This window comes from Lonchura striata, chromosome 7, assembly GCF_046129695.1.
Source record: "Lonchura striata isolate bLonStr1 chromosome 7, bLonStr1.mat, whole genome shotgun sequence".
In the NCBI taxonomy this organism is placed as follows: domain Eukaryota; kingdom Metazoa; phylum Chordata; class Aves; order Passeriformes; family Estrildidae; genus Lonchura; species Lonchura striata.
This window is the reverse complement of record NC_134609.1, coordinates 35,601,378-35,625,411: the sequence shown is the minus strand read 5'-3', so window position 1 is coordinate 35,625,411 and position 24,034 is coordinate 35,601,378. Positions and strand designations below refer to the sequence as shown.

At 39.0% G+C, this 24,034-nt stretch overlaps 1 protein-coding gene across 1 annotated transcript in view; it reads right to left on the bottom strand.

Annotated features, from left to right (window-relative positions):
* The window catches only part of CTNNA3 (catenin alpha 3), a 412,512-nt gene that overhangs the window by 160,677 nt on the left and 227,801 nt on the right, over positions 1-24,034 (bottom strand). Inside the window, exons 8-9 of the mRNA XM_077784793.1 lie at positions 12,507-12,587; positions 7,320-7,472 (exon numbers count right to left, since the gene is read on the bottom strand). Coding sequence (XP_077640919.1) covers positions 7,320-7,472; positions 12,507-12,587 — 234 coding nt within the window. The remainder of the gene's footprint in view (positions 1-7,319; positions 7,473-12,506; positions 12,588-24,034) is intronic.

The following is a 24,034-nucleotide window of genomic DNA, read 5'->3' as shown; positions in this document are numbered from 1 at the left end:
AATACTAGTGCTGGCCACAAAGCCCAGCTGATGCTCCTGGGAAGTGTGGCTGACACCCCAAGCCTGTGCACCTTTTAACAGCAGGTAGAATCTCCAGGCCACAAGCACAGAGCAGTTAATAAACTCAGCAGAGAGAAAACCTAAGTACACAAGAAAGAAGACATTTCCTTACTACTATGTCTGGAAATATTATTGCCCCAGAGCTGGTATGGTGTTCAGTCTTTCCATCTCACTGATGTTTTGTACCTCACTGAATTTATATCCATGCTACTGAATTGTATTACTTTGCTATATCTTAAATCATTTTTTGAAGGAAGGCCTGTAACTTCCAAATGCTATTTCAGAAGAGAGATTTGTAGGAGATCTCACTGCTCAAGTCGATTTACAAAGGTCACTGGCCTATGAGGCTACTGTCTGTTTCTTACATTATAGTATGAGCAGTGAGCCAGTGTAGCAGCAATTTAGCTTAGCTCAATTAAGATTTCCTATTCAGAGAGGGGGGTAAAGTATCTTCTTTCTGAAGACTTCTTGTTTCTATTAGAAAATTCTTCCTTTTCAGATTAAAACAGAAACCAAAGAAAATATCTCTTGATATTTTAAGCAGTTCTTCTAATTTCCATACCAAATTCACTCTTGGATTAAATTTTATGAGAAGATGAATTTTTGTTTTTGTAATATCCAACTCAGTCTATTGTGTTTACATACAAAACATTTCATAATCTACTCTTCAAGCATCCTTGATCTTTCAAGAAGAGATTCAAAAACTGCCCTCAAATACAGGATATGCCTGATTAAAACTGCTATACAAAGCATAAGAAAATGCAACACAATGCCATGTCTCAAAATAGACCAACAGTCAGCTCTCTATGTACAAATTTACTCACCTCACTTCTGTCCTCTAAAAATTAGGCATCCACACTAAACTAATCATTTAGTCAAAGAAGAAACAGGCACTTTATGTAATCAAAGACATTTTCGGAAAATCTTTATCTTGAGTTAAGAGTCAATGGGGTAGATAAGGTTTTAAATTGAAAACAGCCCAACACAATAAAATCTCAGAAAGCCTGCTTGCATTTGTCAACATTGAAAGCAGACAAAAGAAGCAAAGCACTGAGAGGAGTAATTCTGGTGGGTGGGGCATACAGGCCTGTGTTATTAGTACAGGTTTAAAACTGAGCACAAAAGGAAATATTTAAACTGGAAATAACATAAATATCAATGGCTTGTTTTACTTAAAAATGGACTTACAGCCTAGTCCTGTGATCCTGCTGGCTTGCACAGGGCAGTTAAGTTTGCTATAAATAAGAAACCCAGCTAGCTCCATCAAACCAGCCTCTGGGTTGACAGACAGGAATCTCAGCCAATTTCCTTCCACCCTGTGAAATACAAAGCTGTGTCTCATGTCAGGTAAATAAAGGCAACCTCTGTAGTTGTGGTTATGAAATGTGTAGAACATGGCCATGGGACAGCTGTAAAGATGAATTCTAATAAACAACCAAGGAAAGCATAAAAGAAGGCTTTTGAACCAATCTTTTGTTTGCATATAACAAATATAAGTCTTAAGCTGTTCTGTAGTAAGAAGTTTTGAATTATAACTTTAGAATGTTGCTTAGTATTAAGGATAGTAAACTGTAGTTCTAGAATGTAAAAGTCTGAAGCTAGTTTGTAATAAGAACTTTTGAATTATAACCTTAGAATGTTGTTTAGTACTAAGGATTTTAAATTGTAGCTCCTGGATAAGGAAGATGGACATCAGGGTTACTGATTAATGACTTAGAAAATAGAAGCTAGACCCCACCATCTGGACACACATGCTGGGATGTACACAACAGATTACAGAAATTGGAACGGAACCGAACACCACCATCATAGATTTACTATCCTAAAGTACAGAATTGTGACGTCAAAAGGTAGAAATGGAAACTGCCGAAAGTTTGCGTAAAAACTGGGAAATAGAAACTGTGGAAACTCACCTAAGAAATGGAAAATAGAAACTACTGGAAAAAGCTTATGAATATGCATGAATATGATCAATAAATACCAGCAAGCCCAATAATTGGTGTGCAGTTGGAGGAGAAAACCCCCACCACTGCACCCAGCGCTGTCTTTGCTCATACGCTACCATATTAATTAATAAATTGAATTGCTGCTTGGTATATTGGCTGAGTCAAGCGTTTCATTCCTACTACCCTGAACTGCAGCCATCTCCCTGCTCTGCAGCTGGGTGGTGTCAAGGACCAGAGCAGTGCTTTCTCACCATTCCCTATGGAACAGGCCCAATGAACTCCACGTGGACATCGGGGTGTCTGCTGTCCCCATCTCCAACCACCGCCCCACGAAACACGTGGATGTGAAATGTAACACTATAGCATCAAAATCATTTTATTACTGCCACCACAGCACTCACTGGCTGCAATAATAAAATCCATTCTTATGTGACTGGACCTGGCTACACAGATACAAAGGTCTTTGTGGTCCAGATTCAGAAACTTATTTAATAAATTTCTGCAATCAAGTGAAATATTGTGACAGGAAAATTAAACACTGATGGGTTAATCAATATGGCAGCAACAGCATATTTATAACTGAGCCACAGAATAGCATTAACAAAGGATATATGAGAGCAGGCAATACCACTGTGCTGATTCAAATTATTGCTCACTGATTATTTTGAGAATGCAATACCCTCTCTTTTGACATGTTGTTCTGCCTTCACTCTCAAATTACTATTATCAAATTCAACTTTGGTGCAACACTAACATCATCTGTCCAGCTCAACAACTGCTCTGAAGCCTGACAATGTGTGGAACATGTTCAGCTGGAACACTGACAGGATAGAGCTGAGACACTGTTTTTTATAAGAGGAGACTCACTGAAGTTGAACTCATGACTGGATTCAGGAAAACCTACACTTTTTTTAAAAACACTTTTTCCTTAATTTGGAGAGACTTACTTTTCATTACACAGCTAATTTCACAGCATACATCTTCAAGTGCAATAAGTTACCTTTTGTAAATGAAAAGGAAATAGTCATAAATCTTCCTTATGCTATAAATATATTTTAGAAGAGCAATGTTAAAATAAACAGGAATGGACACCCCTGTTTTCGTACATGAAAGCAATGGAAGAATGAAAGATCTGGACTACTGATTGTACTGTGTATGAGATCCAGGTATGTGGATGCCAGACTCCTCAAGAATTAGGGTGGCTGAATAACCCGCAAATTCTCGGGTGATTCAGACAGATTAGCATCACTTATTTCAGCCTCAGGAACAAATCAGCAGGAAACTGGGAGAAAGCTGTGAGCCAGGAATTTCTGCAGTATCTGCATTAACTTTTTATAAATTTTGTTTACACATATTTTAACAAGCTATTTGGAGCAGTAAAGGAAATAACTAATGAAGATTTGCAGAAGGATGCAATGGTACTAGATGACTAAACAGTAACAGTGATGAAATTCAGTCTAGAGAGTTTAAAAGTGAGCAGTTTTGTGAGGAAATAACCAACAGTTTCTGTGATTCTATGAAGAATCTTGACTGTATTTATTAGCATGGGGAGTCCTGCCCTCCCACCTCATGGGCTGCAAGGTGCTGGAAAAGGTACAGGGAAGGGAGCAATCAGATCTTTTTGTGGCTTCCAAATAAGGACATTTTTAAAAAAAACAAAAATACCTTGAAAACAATAAAAAACGAAAGAATAAGTGGCATGGAGAAGGAAAATAAGGACTGGTGTTCATTTTCTCTTATACCAGAATTCACAGACAGCAAAAGAAAAGATCATATGTGGGGGTAGTCAGAGTGTGAAACTCTTTAGCACAGGATGCTCCAAATGTCAGAGGTTTACAGTGGTCTCAGACCCACACCTGGAGTGCTTTACAGTCAGAAACAAAGCACAGTGAGAATGCAAATAGGCTTCTTCCTTAGCCTTTGATCCCCTAGACAAAACCTAGGGATTGGCAGTATCTGAGATGGTTTTCACCTCTCAAAGCTTGCAACAGCTCCGCTGTGTTGGGCATGCCCCACCAAGGCTACTTGCAGCTGATAAAAGAAAAAAACACCCTTTTTTAATCTGCTAAACATTGTGTATTTAACAATATGCACCGTCTTGCCTGCACCACTGGCCTGTGCTCTATCATCTGGTGCCCACAAGCCACACAACTCCCTGGATGTCACAACTGCACCTAGATGGTAAAACTGCTTCCAGAGTTGTATTTCAAAAGCCTGATGTCTCATCTCCCTCACCACCAGCTTTCTCTGGTACAGTTACTGTTCTGTGCCTTTTTTTGCAACATTTTTCTTAGTTGTTCAAGTTTAAAATGTTTTAATTACACCTCCTGTCTCTTAGTATTCCATAGCCAGGTACATGCCACTCATGATCTGGCATTTCAAGACTTAAATTTATTTTCAGTAGCAGAGATGAAGCTCATTTCTGCAATAGCATACAACTGGCTTTTGGAGTTGTATTCTAGAACATCCAAGTTGTAAGGGAATTTGTTTCCTTGGCTCTGGCAGCAGTGCAGGAAATAAACAACCAAGGAAAGAATGTGAGGCCTCCCCTGCAAACATGCAGATCATACCTCTCATTTAAGAACCCCTTAATAAAATACAATAACGCTTGGAAACTTCCTCCTAAGTTATAGTAATTTTACACTGGATTGGATCTTGAATTCACCTGTCATCCAACCCCAAATTTCACAGAATGCAGACAACACCATGCTATGGAACTTCCCTGGCTAAAGGCTGGGCATCTGTCCCAAAGGGGACAAGTGATGTTTAGACATTAGAATCTTCACCAAGAAACATGATTTCTGTTTTATATAAAGGGATAATAGAAATAACAAGGATCCAAACACAACTCATCTCCTTTTGATCTGTCCTGCCTTTCTGGCAGAATCAGGCTCCCTGCTTTGGGTAGCACTTTTAGCTAGACCTGACTTCTACAGCACATGCATTATCCATGGCCCATGTTCAGCTGGAAACCAAGCTCCAAGCATCTTGGCCATGCCTCAGCTCTGAAGTATGTGTATGTTTAGGTATATATGCTTCTGAAAACCACAACTACTCAGATCCAAGCCTATCTATACTATCTTCCTTGAGAAAGCAAGAGTGCAGTGCTCCACTATATCAATTTAAAAATACATATATTCTCATCTTAACATGGTTTAGGCCACTGTAGTGGCCACTAAAACCCAAATATGCTTCCAGTTGGAACTGCTATAGTAACTGCTCTAAAGTATTTAAAATTGATTGCATTTAGATAAATTTAATTGGTGTTACACATTCCCCAAAAGAGCTGCCATATTTCTCTCACTTCCATGATGCTGTCGGAAATGTCTGAATTTTTCTTAAAAATTAGATAAATCTGTTTATCTCCACAAAGACCTTTTGTGGCCACTTGCTTAGTTGATGTGGTTTTTTTTCATTTTTTTTTCTGTTTTACCTCTGATAGGGTCACAGCTGATGGATGCACTACAACTACCACCTAATTATTTGCTGGAGAGTTTAGCAATTGATAAATATAGTTTATCAAAAAGCCATCAATCAAGCTCTTGCTTAGATATTCTGGTAACAGCATTAAACCAATGTAAGCAACTTCTAAGTAAGATACTTACTTCTACTAGATATCCAGAAGGCAACATAAAGTAAAATTGAAGTTAATTTGAATAGCAGCCCACAATATAATCCCCAGTAAAGTGACATTTGGAACAACTAATTCAACAATAGGAGACTGTGTACAGTCTCTCTTTAGAAGTAAGTTTTCTTCAATGTAGGCAGCACATTGAGTCACAGCATAAATATAAATATGTACACACACACTGTATATTCACACATGCAGCAAGATCAGGCTGTGGATTATTCCAGGCAGTGAATCTGTGCAGCAATCAGTCTCTCTAATCACACACCCACACTCATGGCCAGCTAGTTCTTGCATTTGGGGCACAAATTCAAACCCATGAAAGAAAACTAATTCTGTATTTTAGGCTTATGCGATCTAAAATGAATAATGATTTGGGTATTTCAGCTGGACTCAGAAATTCAGTCAAGTTATTTTGTCTTCAGTGATCACCTGTTCTTTCTAAAAATGAAGTCACTACAGGATGGCTTAGCTTCAGTATTAAAAATTGGAAAACCTTGTAACTTTGAGTTTGTGTTTCAGCTGTCATTTGATTTTGCAGCACGATCAAAATCAGATATTCTTGTAAATCAAAGAATAAAAACTTTTCTTATTCTGTAATCCCATGACCATGAAGAGAAACAAAAATGCAATACCCTCTTTTTATTTTAGCTCTTTACCCATTTTTCTTTCATTATCTCTAGGTCACTCAAGATTAATTATTAATTCTGAGCCAAATAGTTTTCTTAAGTAAATTTTCAGCTGCAGAGTGAATTCATTGATTTTTTCCCATTTTTGCATTACTGCACACAAAAGCACCAAAAGCTAAAAAACCCCACAAAAATTACTAAAGCGTTCCTTCCAGGCACTTGAGTTGATAGTGCTGTGAATTTTTGACTTTAGTATTCCAGCAGTGCTCCAAGCTCCAGTTCAAATGAGTTTAGGTCAGTGGATATTCAGTCACATTTGCAGGACTGACTGCCCAACAAGCGAAAATCTCCCCACAGTTGTATCTGCAAGTCTCTTAGTGCTGAAGAAGTATCATTTATAAGCAATAAGGAAGTACATCCTTTAGAAGTGAATCCTGAGTCTCCAGTGTATGAGGGGATTCATGTACCACACAGGCAAGAGCTGGGCTTGGCGATTGCTGCGGGTCCTTTTCTACCCGAAATCTTCAGTGATTCTGCCAGCAAGCTCCTGGCTCTAGGCTGGGTCAGACCCCACTGCCCCTTCAGCAGATCACTGCACAGGTCACACACTTTGCAAGGGAGAAAGCTGGCAAACAACTGGCACTAACATGGTGCCTCCTGTACTTTTTCATTTTTGTTCTGTTTTACCTCTGATAGGCTCACAGCTGATGGATGCAGCAGGATCCTGAGCACCCGAGCTAATACTCCCAGAAACACACATTTAATCAAGTTCCCACTGAACACCTTGGTGGAAAGGCTTACACTGATTTCTCAAATTACAGTTCCACACCATCGAATTTCTATGCAATGAAATGCTATACAAGGACAAAGCCCTCTGTCTTACTACATACCATTACAAGAAAATGGAGTACATTTACTGTTACCCAAGGCCACTTATTTATTCTTTTCCTGAAATGCCAGCTTTAAACATTTTTGATATCTGCCAGCAAAGGGAGTGTTCAGTGGCAAGTCACTTACACCATATATTCCAAACAAATGCAATTCCATCAAACATACCTCCACAAGCCTGCTAGTATGTTCTCGAAATATAGCAGCATATTCCTTTATTTCTTTCTCTCTTCCATTTTTAGCAGCTTCAATGAGAACTAGCAGTGGCACAGTGGTGTCTAAGAAGGAGTCTGAGATGTGATCTATAATGGCTTTCCGGAGCTGCAAAAGAAAGCAATACATCAGTACCTGCTAACTGGAGTCTTCATTGAAGCCTGCAGGAATTATTGTCCATTCCTATTTATAACATAAACACATCCACACTGTATTCATGCATTATTTGCACCCTAGGTCTGAAACCTATGGCAGCTACAATTTATGTATTACACAAAAAACTGTATTTAATTTTAAGGAAAACTTTAATATGTCACTAGGTAAATATGCCTGTTTGTACAGATACACAAAACACTACATCATATTCTGGTTCTCTTGAAATCAAGGGAGCCAAACAAATATTACCCTTCCTTGATGAATAGGCTACTTAACTCATTGCACATGTGCAAAATTAGTTAGCCTAGACCTCATATCTCCTGGGTATTCTCCCTTGTAATTCAGATGCCAAGGGAGAAGGCTATTTCATTTTACAAAGAAAATATTAATTTAATCATGTTTGTACTCGAGAAATAGCTACATCCCATGATTTAATAATTGCAAAATTACAGCAGTATTTTCTTTTTGGGAAACAAGGTCTGTTTTGCAGAATGGCAGCCTTCATGGTAATTATGTGAATGAGATTACTGATTGTGCCACCTGATAATGTATTAATAGAGCAAGAAGATCTATAAATGAGGCTGGAGTTCAATTTTCTCTGCTTAAGTCAATTGTTCTTGAACTTTTAACTTAAATTAGTAAAGAAGAATAACATTCTGCTATAAATTACCTGTCTTAAATTAGGCTTCACAGAAGCTTGTATCACTGCTACATCACTTAAGAGGTTATTTTGCATGTTACCTACACGTGAACGCTGTTCATTTAGATCATGCAGCACTACAACAAACTTACCAACTGAAACAATACATGAAATGTAAAAATAATTATCAAATGCACTGAATTTCCTACTCAAAATCCAGTATTTTTACAATCTATAGAAAAGATTTTGACTGGAACAGAAAAGGACACTAAATGTTTTTAAGCTCATAACACTGCTGCCAAAGTACTGTTTTCACTTGGTGTTTTGCTCCAATGTATCTGTGTGAATACTCAGTAAAAGTAAAAACTCCTTCCACGAGAAAAATGGAAAAAAGCACAGTCTTTCTGATGCTGCTGCTTGTAGGTTTGTAGGTAGGGCAGTGACCATGCACAGCAGAAAGAACAGTGGAGAAAAATCTGCTGATTATCAGACAAGATCTGAATATGAATTCCACCACTAGCTTTTGGATAGCCTCACCACCTAAAACCAGCTCACCCTGACTCACCAGAGGGACAGACAAACATTCCAAACAAGCACAGCAATTCATGTTTGGAATGGTTTCTTTGTCTCCTAACCTAGTGTAGCCCATCACATTAGGATATACTGTCTGGATACACTGTATGTTCTGCAAAGTCATTTACAAAGACAGAGGCTGTGGGATTCCAATGCAGAATAGGATTTCATGCATTCTCAGCTTTATTCAAGCTGAAATTAAAATACAAAAAACTATTAGAAAGTTTCACTACCAGAAATAAAATACATCGAACCTCCAGTCCTGCCAAGTTACCTGCTAAGACTTCTCTGTTGTAAAGGCTCCACTAAAGAAAACAGATATTCTTGCCTGTTTAAAATTAGGTACATGAATGTGACCTTGAAGAGTCAGAATTTTAAAATAAATATTTCGATTTACAAAAAACAGCAACAAAAAGTTGTGGAACCATCGCATCCATGGCCAATGATTGATTATCTCCAGCAGAAATATTCTGGAGTTCTGTGCAGTCCAGACTGCAGGGCTTTCACAGCCTTAACGCAGTGTCACTACAATAACCTCAGGCACATTTGTGGAGAAGCTTGAGATACCCAATTTCAAACCAACAGCCTAATTTTATCTCTCATAACATAATTCTTTGCTATAGCTTTTCACTGGTTTTCTTGGCTTAATTAACCTTTCACACAGAAATTATCATTACTATTTCGTTCATAAGAAATGCTCTATCCTGCAATTATGTAGCAAATTACAGTTTCTTTAAAAAAACAAAGATAATGCTGTGTCTTTGCTGAACACAAACAAGTTTGAAATTATGTTCCTGTTGCAACTCTGCAAAGGAATATACAAAGCTGAGAATTGCAAAGGATGGCTTGTGTAGCATTAAAGAAGTACAACATAGAAAAAAAAAAAGGAAAAGACAAAAGAAAAAAGGAATATCTGAGGCAATATCTATTTCTTTTCATACTAATCCTAACAAGCATTTCTTCCATGACTCAGTAAGTCTGTTTCTGACCCTGGCCACCTGTAGGGCAAAATGCTAAAAGCTAACTAGGCAGAAGGGAGGCACATGAAAAAAGGACAGCATCAGTAGTGCCAGCACACAATGCTAGGGAAGTTATTGTGCTATAATTAAATTTCTTCTCGTATTTTTAAGCAAAAGAGACACCAGTAGAAGAGGGAAAGGAGGGGAAGGATGATGTCTGACAAATTGTTTTCTTCTTAAGATGCAAGGTCTTACCCTTTGAGCAGACTGGTACAGAAGCATGGAGAATTTTTAGTTTTGGTATCAAAATGCATTAAAAAATAACACAGGAACATGTCATTTATAAAACATGGGGCATAAGGTTGTCAAAAACAGTGGAGGGTAGAGAAAAAAAATGCCAGCAGCTGTTTGCAACACTATTCAGCATCAGTACTGATAAGCACAGAAAACTCTGTTGGCCTCTACTCACCTCTTGCCTTACCAGACTACCCTGGCAAAAGTCCTGGGCAAAGCTCAGAGCAGTTATTACTGAGGGATCTCCCCTTTCCCCTTTTGAAGGGGAGCCAGGAAGGCCATCTCTTTTGTGTCCAGAAACAGCTACTCATGATGAAGAAATTACATAAAAATATAAGAATATCACCAGGAATAACATTTATTAAAGTAACCAACCAGCCAGAACTGCAGAACAGCCACAGGAGAAACATCTTTGCAGTCCATTCATGCTGCACTGGGAAAGAACTGAGAGGCAAGACCTGAGTATGGTAATTTCATGTAATTATAAATTGGAATGAATGGGCAATTCCTTCCTAAATATTTGTACAGCTCTCCTCAGCAGTGAAGCAGTGATCCAGGTAAAACTGCACCCACAGAAATGACAAGCACACCTCCAGCACAATACAAGTACAAATCAAAACAAAGCTGAACAGCTTAAAATCCTCATAAGTACTGGCCAAGCTCCTGAAATGAATGTAAGTAAGTTCCCTTGAAAAGCCAGATAGTTTCTACAGCTCCCAGAATGTCCTGTTCTGGGGACAGCTACTTTTGCCCCCACTCTTGCCAGACACAAATGCACTCCTTCACTCTCCTTGCTGTGATGTGCAAAGGTGTTCCAAAGGGGCCCACGGTATAACCCACAGCCAGGCTGCTAGCTGGGACAGCCCCTCTCTGATGGTTTATTGGGCATCACTGAAGAGATTTTAAAAATACATCTTGATAAGGTTTCATATTTAACCCAAATTTTGCAGAGGCAGTCCCAGTCATGACTGAAAGCAGAGTACACTTCACAGCACAGCCCAGAATCAGCTGAGAGCACTGATGCAATACCAGCAAAGGTGTACATTGTCATTGAAAAATACAGTATTACAAAAGCTGTAAGAGTAGAGCAAACAACAATTTTCATGTTTCTTGTAAAATTGCTGGGAGACGGAGTAACAAATGTTTGTAAGTGAAAGCAAATAAGACTCTACGGCAATATCTGCAGGCACAAAATTCACAATTTCATGTCTCCCAGAACAGGAATTAGGCATGCAGTAAGCATTCTTCCTAAAACAATTCTCATAAATACATATGTATGAATATAGAATTGAAGGAAATATATAAAATATTTCTCATAAATCCTTTCCAGTGGAAAAAATGTCAAGAAGCACAGAGCTGTTCTGGTAAGAGGAAATTACTGGTTCTAGATTGACTATAAATTGGGCATGATTACATTCAGCCTGAACATTTTCCAAAGGTTTACACAAAGACATAAATTGAATCAGTTAACAGCTTTTAACCACTGTAACAGAGTCAATAAAGTGTTTTAAGCTGGAGTTTAATTAACCCATGGACGAAAATGAATTGAAGGGTTCCTAGATACACTGAGCTGGTGATGCAGGCCTCTGCACTGAACACATTTTGGACAGAATGTAAGCAGAAACTGGGTAGCTACTTATCTGTAAACACTGTATTTCTATTATATTATTCTCATTTTTCAAGGCTTCCCCTGGCTGATTATGGCAGCAGGAAGGAATTTATTCCTCAACTTGAAGCACAGGCTGGCTTGTGAGACTGAATACAAAGTTGGGAGGGGTCATCTTCCACCAGGGAGCTGATCAAAAGCCCAAGCTGGAGACAGGATGAAAGACTGTGTTCAAGTTCTTTGTAGCTGTAAATTTTCATGTACTTGGTTGGGGCAGCTTGGCTGAAAGAACTACTGACTTTCTAGGGGTTTTCTTTCTGAAAGGGAACATTATACACATCCAGCATAATCTGCAGTTTTTCTCAAAGGTATTTATTACAGAGAAAGGGTATAAATACAGCTGATGTCTACTGCTAACCTTCTGCCCTTCACTGAACTTGTGGATTCTGGTCCACGTCTCACATTAGTTTTAGGACACTGGGATGTAAAATGTAGGGTAGACTGTGGACTGGGCATTCCAAAAACCCTCCTGTGTGGTATGAGTTCCCACAGCTGTAAAGACCCACACACAGTGACTCAATAGTTCCTTCAAGGTCTCTGCTCCAACCAGTAATAATTCAAGCTTAGTGAAAATTAAACAAATCATGATGACTAGAGTACATTACTGATATTTATCTACAGCAAATATATTCAGACATGCATACATACAGATATATATTCAGACAGTATCATTTAGCAGGGTTTCCTCCCAGAGTTTTGAAAACTGGTATGTAAATATTCAGTGGAATGGTGCAATTGTCTTCAATATAAAATGGAAAAGAAAATAGTATTTTCAAAATGCATAAACTGAAAATAGCAAATTGGAAAAGAATCCCTCAAGACATTTTTCTACCTTTCATTTGGCCAGGCCTCACCTGTCTGCGAAGGTCTCTGGTCTTCTTGCACATACCATCTATGGCGACATTCAGGGCATTGCTTCTCTCTGCCTTGTCAGTCTGCAATCAATGGGACAGAAAACAATCAGTGGCTGTCTGGAATCCCTCAGCAAGCACATCCTTTGTGTCCCCAGTGCATTTGGTAAATCATACATGCTGAAGAAGTTTTCAAATTTTTCGTACGTTTCAAGAGCCAGTACCACAATGTTCACAGAATGCCAATTTGTCATGTTAAGCATTATTTGCTGAGTCAAAATATATGCTTTAGAAGCACTGCACAGGAACAAAATAAACACTTCCTAACTTCTGAATTGCTGTAATACTACCAGTGTAATAAACAGCATGAACAGAATTCTGATTATAGTGACAATGATGATGGTGGTGATGATGATGATGATTAGTAATAATAATAGTAACAGCAACAGTAATATGGCAATCCATTATACCCTATTCATGTGAAAAATAATGTTCTCTCTCTAAAAAACAATGTATAAATTCAGGTGCCCACAATGCAGTGCAGTTATGCTTTTGTTTGTCGTGTTCATTTTCCTTCTGTAAAACAGAATGGGTGAGTTTCAAAACGTCCAAGATGTTTCACTGTCCATGAAATGACAATCTCTCCATTCCACACAGCACATTCATTCTCAGCATCTAGAAGACTGAGATATCTGAGAGGTCTGAAGAGAATTGGTTTTACTTTCTAAACAATTTTAATTTTTTTATTTCCACCTATAAGCAAAGTGCTTCTATCACGGTTACCTATTTGAAAAGAGTACTTCACACTTCACTGGATCACTCAGCCTTTTCTCCCTACAATACCGTAATACTTCTGTGCCTCCTAGCTGGTTAGGATTTTTTTTTTCCTGTTAGTACAGAAACTACATGAAAATACAAAATGCCTGATGAAGTTTGTTTGCCTAAAGCAAGCAATCATTGTCGACTACCTTGGACTGCCCTGGTCTAAAGGAAAGAACCACAAATAGTGGTGCTTTACACAAAGTCAGCACACATGATATTTACTGCACAATGAACCGGTCTGTCATAAATGCTAAGCAAGACCTATGTACAATGACCACACCATTTACCAAGCACCAGAAATCTCTATTATAAACATGACTGTGTCATTTTATAAATAACATTAAAATTAATATGGAAATAGTAATATTGTGGTAGGCACCCAAGAGTTATATAAGCTTATTATCTATGTATCATACTTCAATCAGAGTTATTTCCTTACTAAAGAAACCTGTGAACAGGACAATATGCTTAATATTAAAACTAAGACTAGAGGGTGCAAGAAAATAACTCTTACATTAAAACTGAATGTGCAGCGTCATAAATGAAATTATTAGCACATTCTGTATCAGCTGAAAGGAAAAACTACTTTAAAAACTGAACTAGTACTTTCAGGTTTATTTAGAAAATCTCCTGTGACCTTCTGTCTCTGAAACTGGCTATAGGCTTTGCAGGGAACAGATGATCAAAACCAGATCTTGGAGAAAGGTCTGAACTTCACCTTAAAACCTTCAGGGAATCCCTGGGGGTGGATACTCACTTTTGTTCCACAGCAATGCTATCACTTCTTGTACCAAGGCTTGCACAGGAACCAAAGTAAATTATCACTCCTCTATTATGCTTTGCAACCTCTTGTCAGCCTTGACAACAAAATGATTCCATCTGAACTGCCAGGTAAAACGGGCCAGGAAAAACTTGATGGATACAACTCAGCTTATGCCTATGCATTTTCAGACTACAAAAATGCACTGGCATATCCTTTGGAAGTTTTATATTTAGAGCCTATTTTTCTACAAAGACAAAATCATTGTAAAATATTGGGATATTTTTCAAATTGCCTGATAATCTGTAACTTCAAAGGTGGCTACTAATGATACAACTGGCTTTCAGCTAACCTAAATCTTTGAAGCAGCTATTCTGAAATAACCTCAGGCATCAAGTGGCATAAAATATTGAACAGTGAACAAGTTAAAAATACTTTACTTTCAAATTCTTAACATAATAGTCAATGTTGAGAAAGCAAATCCAACTATAAATGAAGTTATTCTTCACCTCATGTTTCCCCTAAGAAATAAAACACACTATAAATGCACTGTAAATGCAGCTTCAGGCTGTAGAATATAGACAAGTCCAGACTGCAAGTAACCTCATAACTGCAGACTCTCATTCTTTCCTAAAGAAACTTAAACATCAAAACCCCCACACTACTGTTTGGATAAATCCTACTTACAAAGACTTCTAAGCCATGTGCAGTCTTCTCCAGTCAGGGGAAGAGCTGTCTACAAAGTCTCCTGTGGGAACACTCTCAAACAGCAGTGGCCTCAAGCTGCCTTCTCCTGCCTCTGTCCCACTGTTGGGACCTGCAGTCCTGCTGTGGCTGCACGCTCCCCTGCAGACTCAGACTCCACCTGGACCTGGCACCAACAGTCCAAGAGCTGCACGAGATGCTCACATTGTTGAATAAGCAAAGAAGAGCAGATGTCATGTCTGACAAGTGTCCGCTGCAATGCTGGCACAGTGAGCCAAAGGTGACCTGAGCACCTCGGCACCCAGCAGAGTGCAGCTCCCCAGCCATGGAGCCACTCATCTGCCTCTGCTTGGCAGTGAAATCCTCCTGGTGACTGCTGTCCTTCAGAACAAGCACACCTATCCTCAAATAGTTCCTTCTTGTACAGGGGGACTGGATTAGGAAAGGGCTAGGAAAATTATGCACACTATTCTGGGTCTGGATTTTAAAAATCAGGCAGCTGAGCCTTTCAGTTATCCTGTACTCACCTACTGTTTTTTCCTGTAAAATACAAGTAATAACACCTATATGGCTCCCTTGTGAAAATCCTCAAAGCAATATCCAGTTCCTATTTCAATGCATTTTTTAACATTTGAAACATTTTACAAGCACTAAGTCACAGTGTTATTAATATTCCACTGAGTGAAAAGAAGTATTTTTAATTAACACTGGATAGCTTGAAGATAAATGCTGGGTACTGGAAATAATACAGGCCCATCTATTTCACACACTGGCAAACAACATTAGTTGAATGTCTCAAAAACCCACATTTGCAGAAAATCTTTTCTGCTGGATTTCCATTTAAACCAGGACACACATACAGGGAGATTCTCAGTTGAAACACATGGCCATATCACCTCTAGTTTTGATGGAGTTCATTTACAGCAGCAGGGAACTGTGACCTTCCCAGGCACTCCAGACCCTTCTGCACCCCAAGGTCCTCAGGTGCAAACCACGACATCTGCACAGCCTTGCAGGACTCAGGAACCAGTCTCCAGCCAAGCCTCTGTAGGTACGTGCCAACAGCTGCCAGCAGCAACAAAGACTGCAGGAATTCCATAAGCTCCAGACTTTGTCAAGTTGACCCTAAAGGACTATACAGATACTCTGAGAAGGGTTTTATTTTCACTTTGTTGATACTTCTGAAGGCCCACAAATGTTTACCTGATAGGTGCACTGATCAGTAGAGTATAAGGAAGATATGGGCAGAACTACTTAAGTGATCATCTAAATCTCTTCTAGTACTTAGGCCAATATCCCATATTTAAAGGTCTGTGGCCAGAAGTTAAGAATATGTTTTGTTTCATGGGATGTGTCTGTTCCCAAATAGTCATTGAACAATCTTGGGAGGAATAAAGAAAAAATTAAAAATCCAATCTACTAGCATGGTTTTCTTTGCCTACTCCACAATGACGGAATGGTTTGGGTTGGAGGGGATTTTAAAGCCCATCTCATTCCGAGCCCCTGGGCAGAGACACCTGGGCAGGGACACTTCCCACTATCCCAGGTTGCTCCAAGCCCCATCCAGCCTGGCCTTGGGCACTTCCAGGGATCCTGGGGCAGCCACAGCTTCTCTGGGCACCCTGTGCCAGGGCCTCATCTCCCTCACATGGAAGAATTTCTTCCCTATGTCTTTTCTAAACCTGCCCTCTGTCAATTGCCTGCAGCAGCTGTACCATGACTCTGTGATAAACAGCTTTTGATATAGTTCTATGTATCCAAAACCAGTTTTAGTTAAAAAAAGAATAGCACATTTATCAAAATCAATTTCTCTATAGAAATTCTCTTCTTAAAAAAGAAGCCAAGCTGTAAAGTAAACACCAATCAATACTACAATAACTTAGTAAATGTCAGAGCTCTAATTAAATGACTGACTTTTTCAGCCTCTGTGTTGACTGCAAATAATCCTATGCTCAGCAATTAGAGGGTCCTGTATATTGCACCTTAATTAAAAAAAAAAAAAGAAAAAAAAAAACCAAAAAACAAACTCTCACACAACTTAGGTAGGACATTAAAGCAAAGACACAGCCTCTATAGAGACACCAAGCATTTTATATCTGTTGTTACAATTTAGCATGTAACATACTTTATTTTTTTTTTTGCATATGGAATTTATAAATGGTTCTTCTTTTCATTTATAAAGTCACTGTGAATTCTAATGAAAACCATAAGTTTAGAAGAAAATTGTATAAAAAGCAATTTTACAATTTATTTTGCATGATGAAACAATTTTGTCATTACTTGGGACATTTCCAGACCTCAATTTTTTGTGCAACAACAGGATTTTTTTTTTTCACATACAGCTTACAGAACCCCTGATCTGTCAAATCCTGTTGTGAAACTCAACTAAGTAAAGACATCTACAAGCATCTGTCTCAAAAAAGCCCCAAAGAAGCCCATAAGCTTTTATAAGGGAAGATCTAGTTCAATCCTGTGGCAGTCTTTGATTTATCCCAGCTGGTTTCATGGCTGCCAGAATTAGTTAACATTGTGCTTCAGCTATCAGTAACTAAATGAAACTAATACCACTTCCTACATTCTTTGCTAGGAGGGGATGAAGGATTTGTTACCTTGAAGGTCACACAGAGAGGAAAATATCCAAATGACAGTTTGGCTATGTGAGAAACACCAAGTGTGGGGCAGAACCCCCTTGCATTCCTTTGTACCCATCTGGATACCACTAGGCCCTGAGATTTGCCCCTTAAAGGCAGAATTCATTTAAATATTATTTTACCCTTCCAATTTTCAGCTTGTTCCTCAAAGTGCAATGTCCAAGTAAAAACCAAGATTGCTTGTTGGAGGAGGCATGTCTGGTTAAACACACCAGAACAAAACAATCACTTTCTCCAAACCTGCAGAACTCAGTGGACAAGCCTGTGTCGAGCTGGAGAAAAACTGATTGTTTACAGTTCTTTTCATGCATGTGTCCCACTTTCAAACAAAATGTTTTAAATACCTCCTGGTTCCCCATCCTGGAAGTGGATAAGAACAACTCCTTGAGCACAAGCAACCCCATCAAAACATGGAACTATTTAGATGCATGAGCAATTATATGCACAGCATTCACTGCCTGAGAAATCTCTGACATGAATATTGCAGAAGTTATTCAAGGAATCCTCTGACAAGGCAGTTAAGGCAGAACCTGACATTTCTGACATTTTCCTGTGAAAAGGTAAAAGCTCCCAGGCTTTTTCATACAGCATTTCAAAGCCTATTTTTACTGTACCTCAAAGCCTGGAAAGGGAAATTAATTTAGAAGTACATTTAATATCTTTTTTTTTAATATGGGAAACACAAACGAAGAACCCACAAGTACTTCAAGTTGTAACTCACTACTTCCATTCAGTGACACAGATTCCCTACTCTTAACACACCCACCCCAGTGTGATTTTTTTAAAGACACCTGGCTCAAGAAAACCCATTTCTGTGATAAACAGGTAAGCATTTTTTTTAAAAAGGGGTATGGAAAATCATATGCAAGTGAGCAAATAAGGACTCTTTCATGTGGAACTGATTCTCATTATAGAGAGGGGCCCTGCACCGCTGCTTCATCCACTCTCCTAAACACCCTGCCAGGAGCTGCAGGTGGGGAGGATGTCCATTCAAAGGACAGAGCTGGGATCTTTATCCCTGGGACTATAAATTCTCTTGGAAGTGACTGGGATCCAGTCATGAGAGAAGACGAGGAACCTAAACTATTCTAAATTTTTATTGTTTTTTTCTGATACATAAGGCAAATATCTCCTTATAACAGTTTTTCTCCTACTTTTTCACATTGGGAATATTATAAAAGTTCAGCATGACTCCAAGGTGATCCTGAAAAAACACCCATACTTTTCTAGTAGTTATTGGGGGAGAAGTGTCCCAGGAAGTGCATGTGTCATACCCAGCGTGTTGCAGGGCAAGTACAACCATCACGTACTATCAACCATCTCTTACTACTTCTAATGCAAAAACCAAACACCACAGACACTTCATATTTGAAATATGACAGTCTTAAAACTTGATAGAGAAACTTTAAAGGCCTGTAGGACTTTATTTTGGTATGTATTTCAACTCCAGACCTATCAGAGGAATCAGCAGGGAGTAAAAACGACATTAAATTTCTATTAATCCAATGTTACTGTCATGCACAGATGATGCAGGAAGGAATGGCAAACATAGGTAGAAATAGAGCAATACCATTGAACTGACAGCAAGAAGTATACTTGAGGTTGATCTGCCTTTTACTAAGAAGCAATTTTCTAAGTTTCTAGTCCATACTAGTTTTTAATTGAATATCCATCTACCTTTCACCAAAGTGTTCTGGCAGTTTTACAGTAGGAAAATAGAAAATTAGTTGGAGAAAATCTCATTCTACAGCAGCAGCACAAGACTTTCCTATGATGAACTATCATATGAATTGCTTGGAGATTATATGCTGTTATGAGAAAGAGGTAAGGGATGGAGGGAGAAGAAAATTCAAAATAAAATATAGTAGAGTTGCTGAGACAGTTCTTCTCATTCAGATTGTTTAAAACTCTTAGCTGTACTTTAAATCTGAAAGTTACATTCTTAAATAGCAGCCATAAATAGAGAAAAATGGCCAGCACCAAGCACTCACATTCTGCCATACCTAGGGACAGAACAAGTTCGTGCAGGCTCCAAAGTGGTGCAGCAAAGGCACATCCTGCATTTTTTAAGGAACCAAACACAAGCTTACTGTGGCTTTTGAGGTGGTATTTTAATGCACAACGTGCTACACATATAGATTCCTGTACACTTAAGAGACAGCACTCAAACAGCATTATAAATATGTATACATACAATATCTATTTAAAAATATACAGGGTGACTAAAAAATTGTATTTCTATTAAAAAATCTTCCAAGTCCTCATAGCCAGTCCATGCCCTCCAGTACCCTCATGCTTTCTCCCTGTATTGCCACAGTACCATGGAGAGATAAGGAAGGTAGAACAGGAAAACTAAGTTTACTGTGTTGACACACTCATTACTCTGGGAAAATCTCTATGATACTGTTCATGATCACTCATAGAACAGACATGATGTGGTGTTTTCTTTTAACAGAAAACCGAGCACACTCTTATATCACACTGGATGAGTAATGAAGATTGAGTTCCCTGATTTTCACTCCCACATAACTTAAACACTTCTGTGTAGCTCCCCACAAGGAAGCAGCTTGAGATAAATATGGGTGGACCCAGGACAGAACTTGGCCTACAGACAGAAACCTCAGAAAAGAGCTACTTATCCAAGACTTCAGCTCTGAACCAGGCAGAGCTTGGTAATTTCAAATAACACACATGCTATGGATGTGGCTCTGTTCAAAACTGTACTTCTAAATAAAAGTTAAATGCTGAAATCCCAAACAGACCAAAAAATGTCATTCCATTTAATTATGTATTAATTGTATTAGTTAATCCCTTTGTAATCCAGAGTAATTCATTTAATTTAACACCACACTGTGATGCAGTGAATCTAGGAAGCTGGGAGGCAGTTCAGCATGTGCAGTAAATGAAAGTCCAGCTTTTAGGGAAAGGTATAAGTTAAGTTCTCAAATTTACAAATACTTCCACTGAACACTATCCAGCATCCTGTGTGTGTGGTGATCCAGACTGTGAATTCCTTTGACACATGTCCAGTCTGTACAGAGGACTATAAGGTAAGAAGGAGGAACACAGAAGGTTCAGGGGATCAATACTGCAAATGGGAGTTGATGCCATCACTTCACTGGGTGAATTCAGTCACACCTGAACAAAACATACCCCTGTTTACAGCAGCACCATGAAATAGCTCCAAGGTGGTGTTCCTAAAAGCTCATGACTAAACATTTCAAATACTCTGTTATTTAAAAATTCACTGTTGTTAGCTAGAGATCTACTCTAGTTCAGAAAGTTTCTGATGTTAGCACTTGTGGGGGGGAGGACACACAAAAGAGGTTGGAAGAAGAGAGCTTGAATGATGCTTTCATACTGAGCACTCCAGAAAGGGGCCCTTGCAGAGCCATTTACTCCACAGATGGATTTGCAGAGTGAGAAATCAGTGCATTCCTTGGGCTGCGTGATTAGACTCACAGCACAAGCTTGAAGATCCTGGGTTCCTGTGCTACAAGAGAGAAAAAAGCCCCAATTTGTTAAAAGTAGCAGCTACCAAATGGAACAAGGGAGGCTGTATGTGATGGCATGCAGGGAAGACAACTGAAAATTACAGTCTCCTGCAGGGCTGGGATCTGCAGAATCCTGCATAAGATCAGGAGAGTCTGCTATTCAGGGCATATTCCTCTGCAGTCCTATGCAGAAATTCCCTGGCTTTTGCCCTATTTATTTTTACACAGAAAAAAACCCCAAGTATACCTGTGGAAACATTCAAACTCAGTATGCGATATTTCTGACATTCCAACATAGCAATCATACTTCATGCTGGAAGTTCATTTTCTGAGGACTTTTACCTTAAATGTTGTAGAGAACTTTTGTCTAAAGTGAAAATGCAAAGATTCATGTTTAATTTTTTAAACTATTCACATTTCCAATTGGCCAAGGAATTAATTTATTATAAATTAACCTAAATTTTCATATAATTATCATCAGCCCTATGGAAGAATATAGCAAAAAAACGAAAGGAGATATGTAGACTCCTAGACATAACTAGAACAGAATCAGCAGGAAAGTCATTAGGAATTATGTGGGGTAAAGCAAAAATATTATGGACCTCAAAGACCTTTTTCCTTTAAGATTTATACTAAATCCTTTAACTTTCAATGAAATAAATTAACTACTTAGATGAAATCTAATGAGCAACCTGTTTTTGCTGTAAATGTGTGCTACTGAATTTCATGTGAAGTTTAAGACATGTTAAAAATACAGTCAGAAGATTAAAAGCAAAAGGTTAAGTAGGATCTTCATAAATATGGTTCCCTAGTTGTACATGAAAATTCAAACATTTATAGTTTGCATTTCTATATAAAGGCATCTAAGATCTACTTATACTAAGTAAATATTCAGGTTGTGGGTCCTGTAATCAAGGTATTTGAAAGATTTGCTGTTTGCATAGCCTAGAAGAGGGCACATTCCATACTCCAGTGTGGAAGATGTGAGACATTTCCCCAGGAAAGGCACCGAGAGCAGCTGCCACCCCGCAGGAACTCTTGGCTGCTTGGACAGGAGTGACAAAGGGCACCTAGGGGCAAAGCACTCCAACAACACTTCACTGCTAGGGAAGTCTTTATTCAAGTGCTTGTGTTTGTTCTAGCACGGGCAAGAGTTACCAGCTCCATCCCTTAGCTGGCAGACAGTTCTGAAGTTTCTCATGTAATTGCTGATGAAGTGCCACCCTGCCAAAAGCCACGCCGCGGTGCCAGTGCGGGTGGCAGCCAGCAGCCGTGCAGAGCTGCAGTGCCGGATGCCAGGGAGGACTCTGCGAGAGGCTCTGGCTGGAGCAGGACAGCCCTGCCACAGCTGAGCAGGCTCCCCTGCCACGCTGGGTCCCCCGAGGAGCCGTGGGACACGGTGCCAGCCTGAGCAGCCGGGCAGGGCGGCACTGAAGCGCTCCCTGAGCTGCTGGGCACAGCGCTGGGCACCGGGAGAACCTCCTCATCCACTGCTCCTGCTGCTCCAGGAGCTGCTGCTACCGCTGGGCCTGCATCCCTGCACCTCAGCACACAGAAACCTTCTTCACACACATCACAACCCTCACACACAGAAATGCAAAAATGAATACAGGTGAGTATGTCAGACTGTATTATCTTACATTGTAAACCCACTTTGGACTGAAAGAGCTGCCATGCTGATCTGATGAGAGGCTCAAAACAGCAAGTGTACAAACCTCTCAATTTACCATATTTGAGAGCCACGTTTAAACATTCCAAATCAAAGAAAAGCCAATTTTATATTAATTTTATATATAAATACCTTTTGTAAGTTCCATGAAAAGAGACTTAATTATGTAGTAAAATTGGTAGCATGACTCCTAGAATAAAGATAATGTGATACTTACTAGGTATATTCATTTTACTTCAGACTTCCATGGATAAAATACTTGCTATTATTTTACTGCTATAGATGGATAATGAGATGACTGGCTCTCACAATTACGAAATAACTATTGTGTGACTATGAAGAGAAGCTTTACTGATGTATATAGTTATGTTATTGTAGTTTAAATGTCCTCTGTTCTCCCCATAGTTCCCCTTCCCCTTCCCAATATTGTTACCGTCAGACAGCCTGGGTTGTCTAGGTAGAAAGGACACATATGCCCCTTGCATGGGGCAGCTGGGAATGGAAAAGGTTGGTTCTGGGATGGGGGGGGGAGGCATGGCAACACCTGACCCTCCAAAATCCAGTTACAAGAAAGCAAACTCCACCAGTAAACAGCAAAGATCTGAATGACAGACTTTGGGAGGGGCCAGGGTTGGCTCATGCAAACCCCCCACCCATGGGTATAAATGACTGAGCATCCATCCTGAAGATGAACCTGCCACGTGGTGCCACAAGGGCAGTTCCCAGTGTACAAATTTTTCCTTATGTAGTTCTTTTGTTGTGTTTCTCCTAAGGTTTAATAAACCTTTTAAATTTTCAAAGTGAACAGTTCTTTTTCACACTAGGAACAATATAGCAGAATGGAAACCCTCTTCTGTAACTCCTCCCCTCATTCCTGTTCCACCAGAAGATATCCTGACCTCCCTATTTGAAAATTACAAGGAGAATTGTATGTCTGTTTGTGGGGGAGAAAAAAGTGGAATCACTTCAAATATCAATCGCTGACAAAAGTATAAAACACATTAAAAGGCCCAGTGCTGAAAGTGTAATTTCAATTTGGCATAATCTTCTGTATGTAAATAAATACGCTTTCAAATGCACTTGCTGAATGTAAGAAATTTCAGAGAGCCATGCTTCCAGACTGCCACAACAAGCATTGCCTAAAAAAAAAGCCTGGAATCCTCCTTTATTAACTTACTAAAATTTTCACATGGAAAGTATACATTTAAACATCTGCTTTTCAGGGATATTCAAGGGTGCCATATGTTCATTTTTAATTAGACTATGTCTTCCAAAATTGGCAAAATACCCCTTCAATGACAATATTATCTATTAAAAACAAGTAAAAATAATCATTGAACAAAACCACATAAATGAGATTCAAGAAAACTCTAGAGCAATTGTACATGAAAAGGCTTTATATCAGATTGTGCTTATAGCCTAAGTGAAAA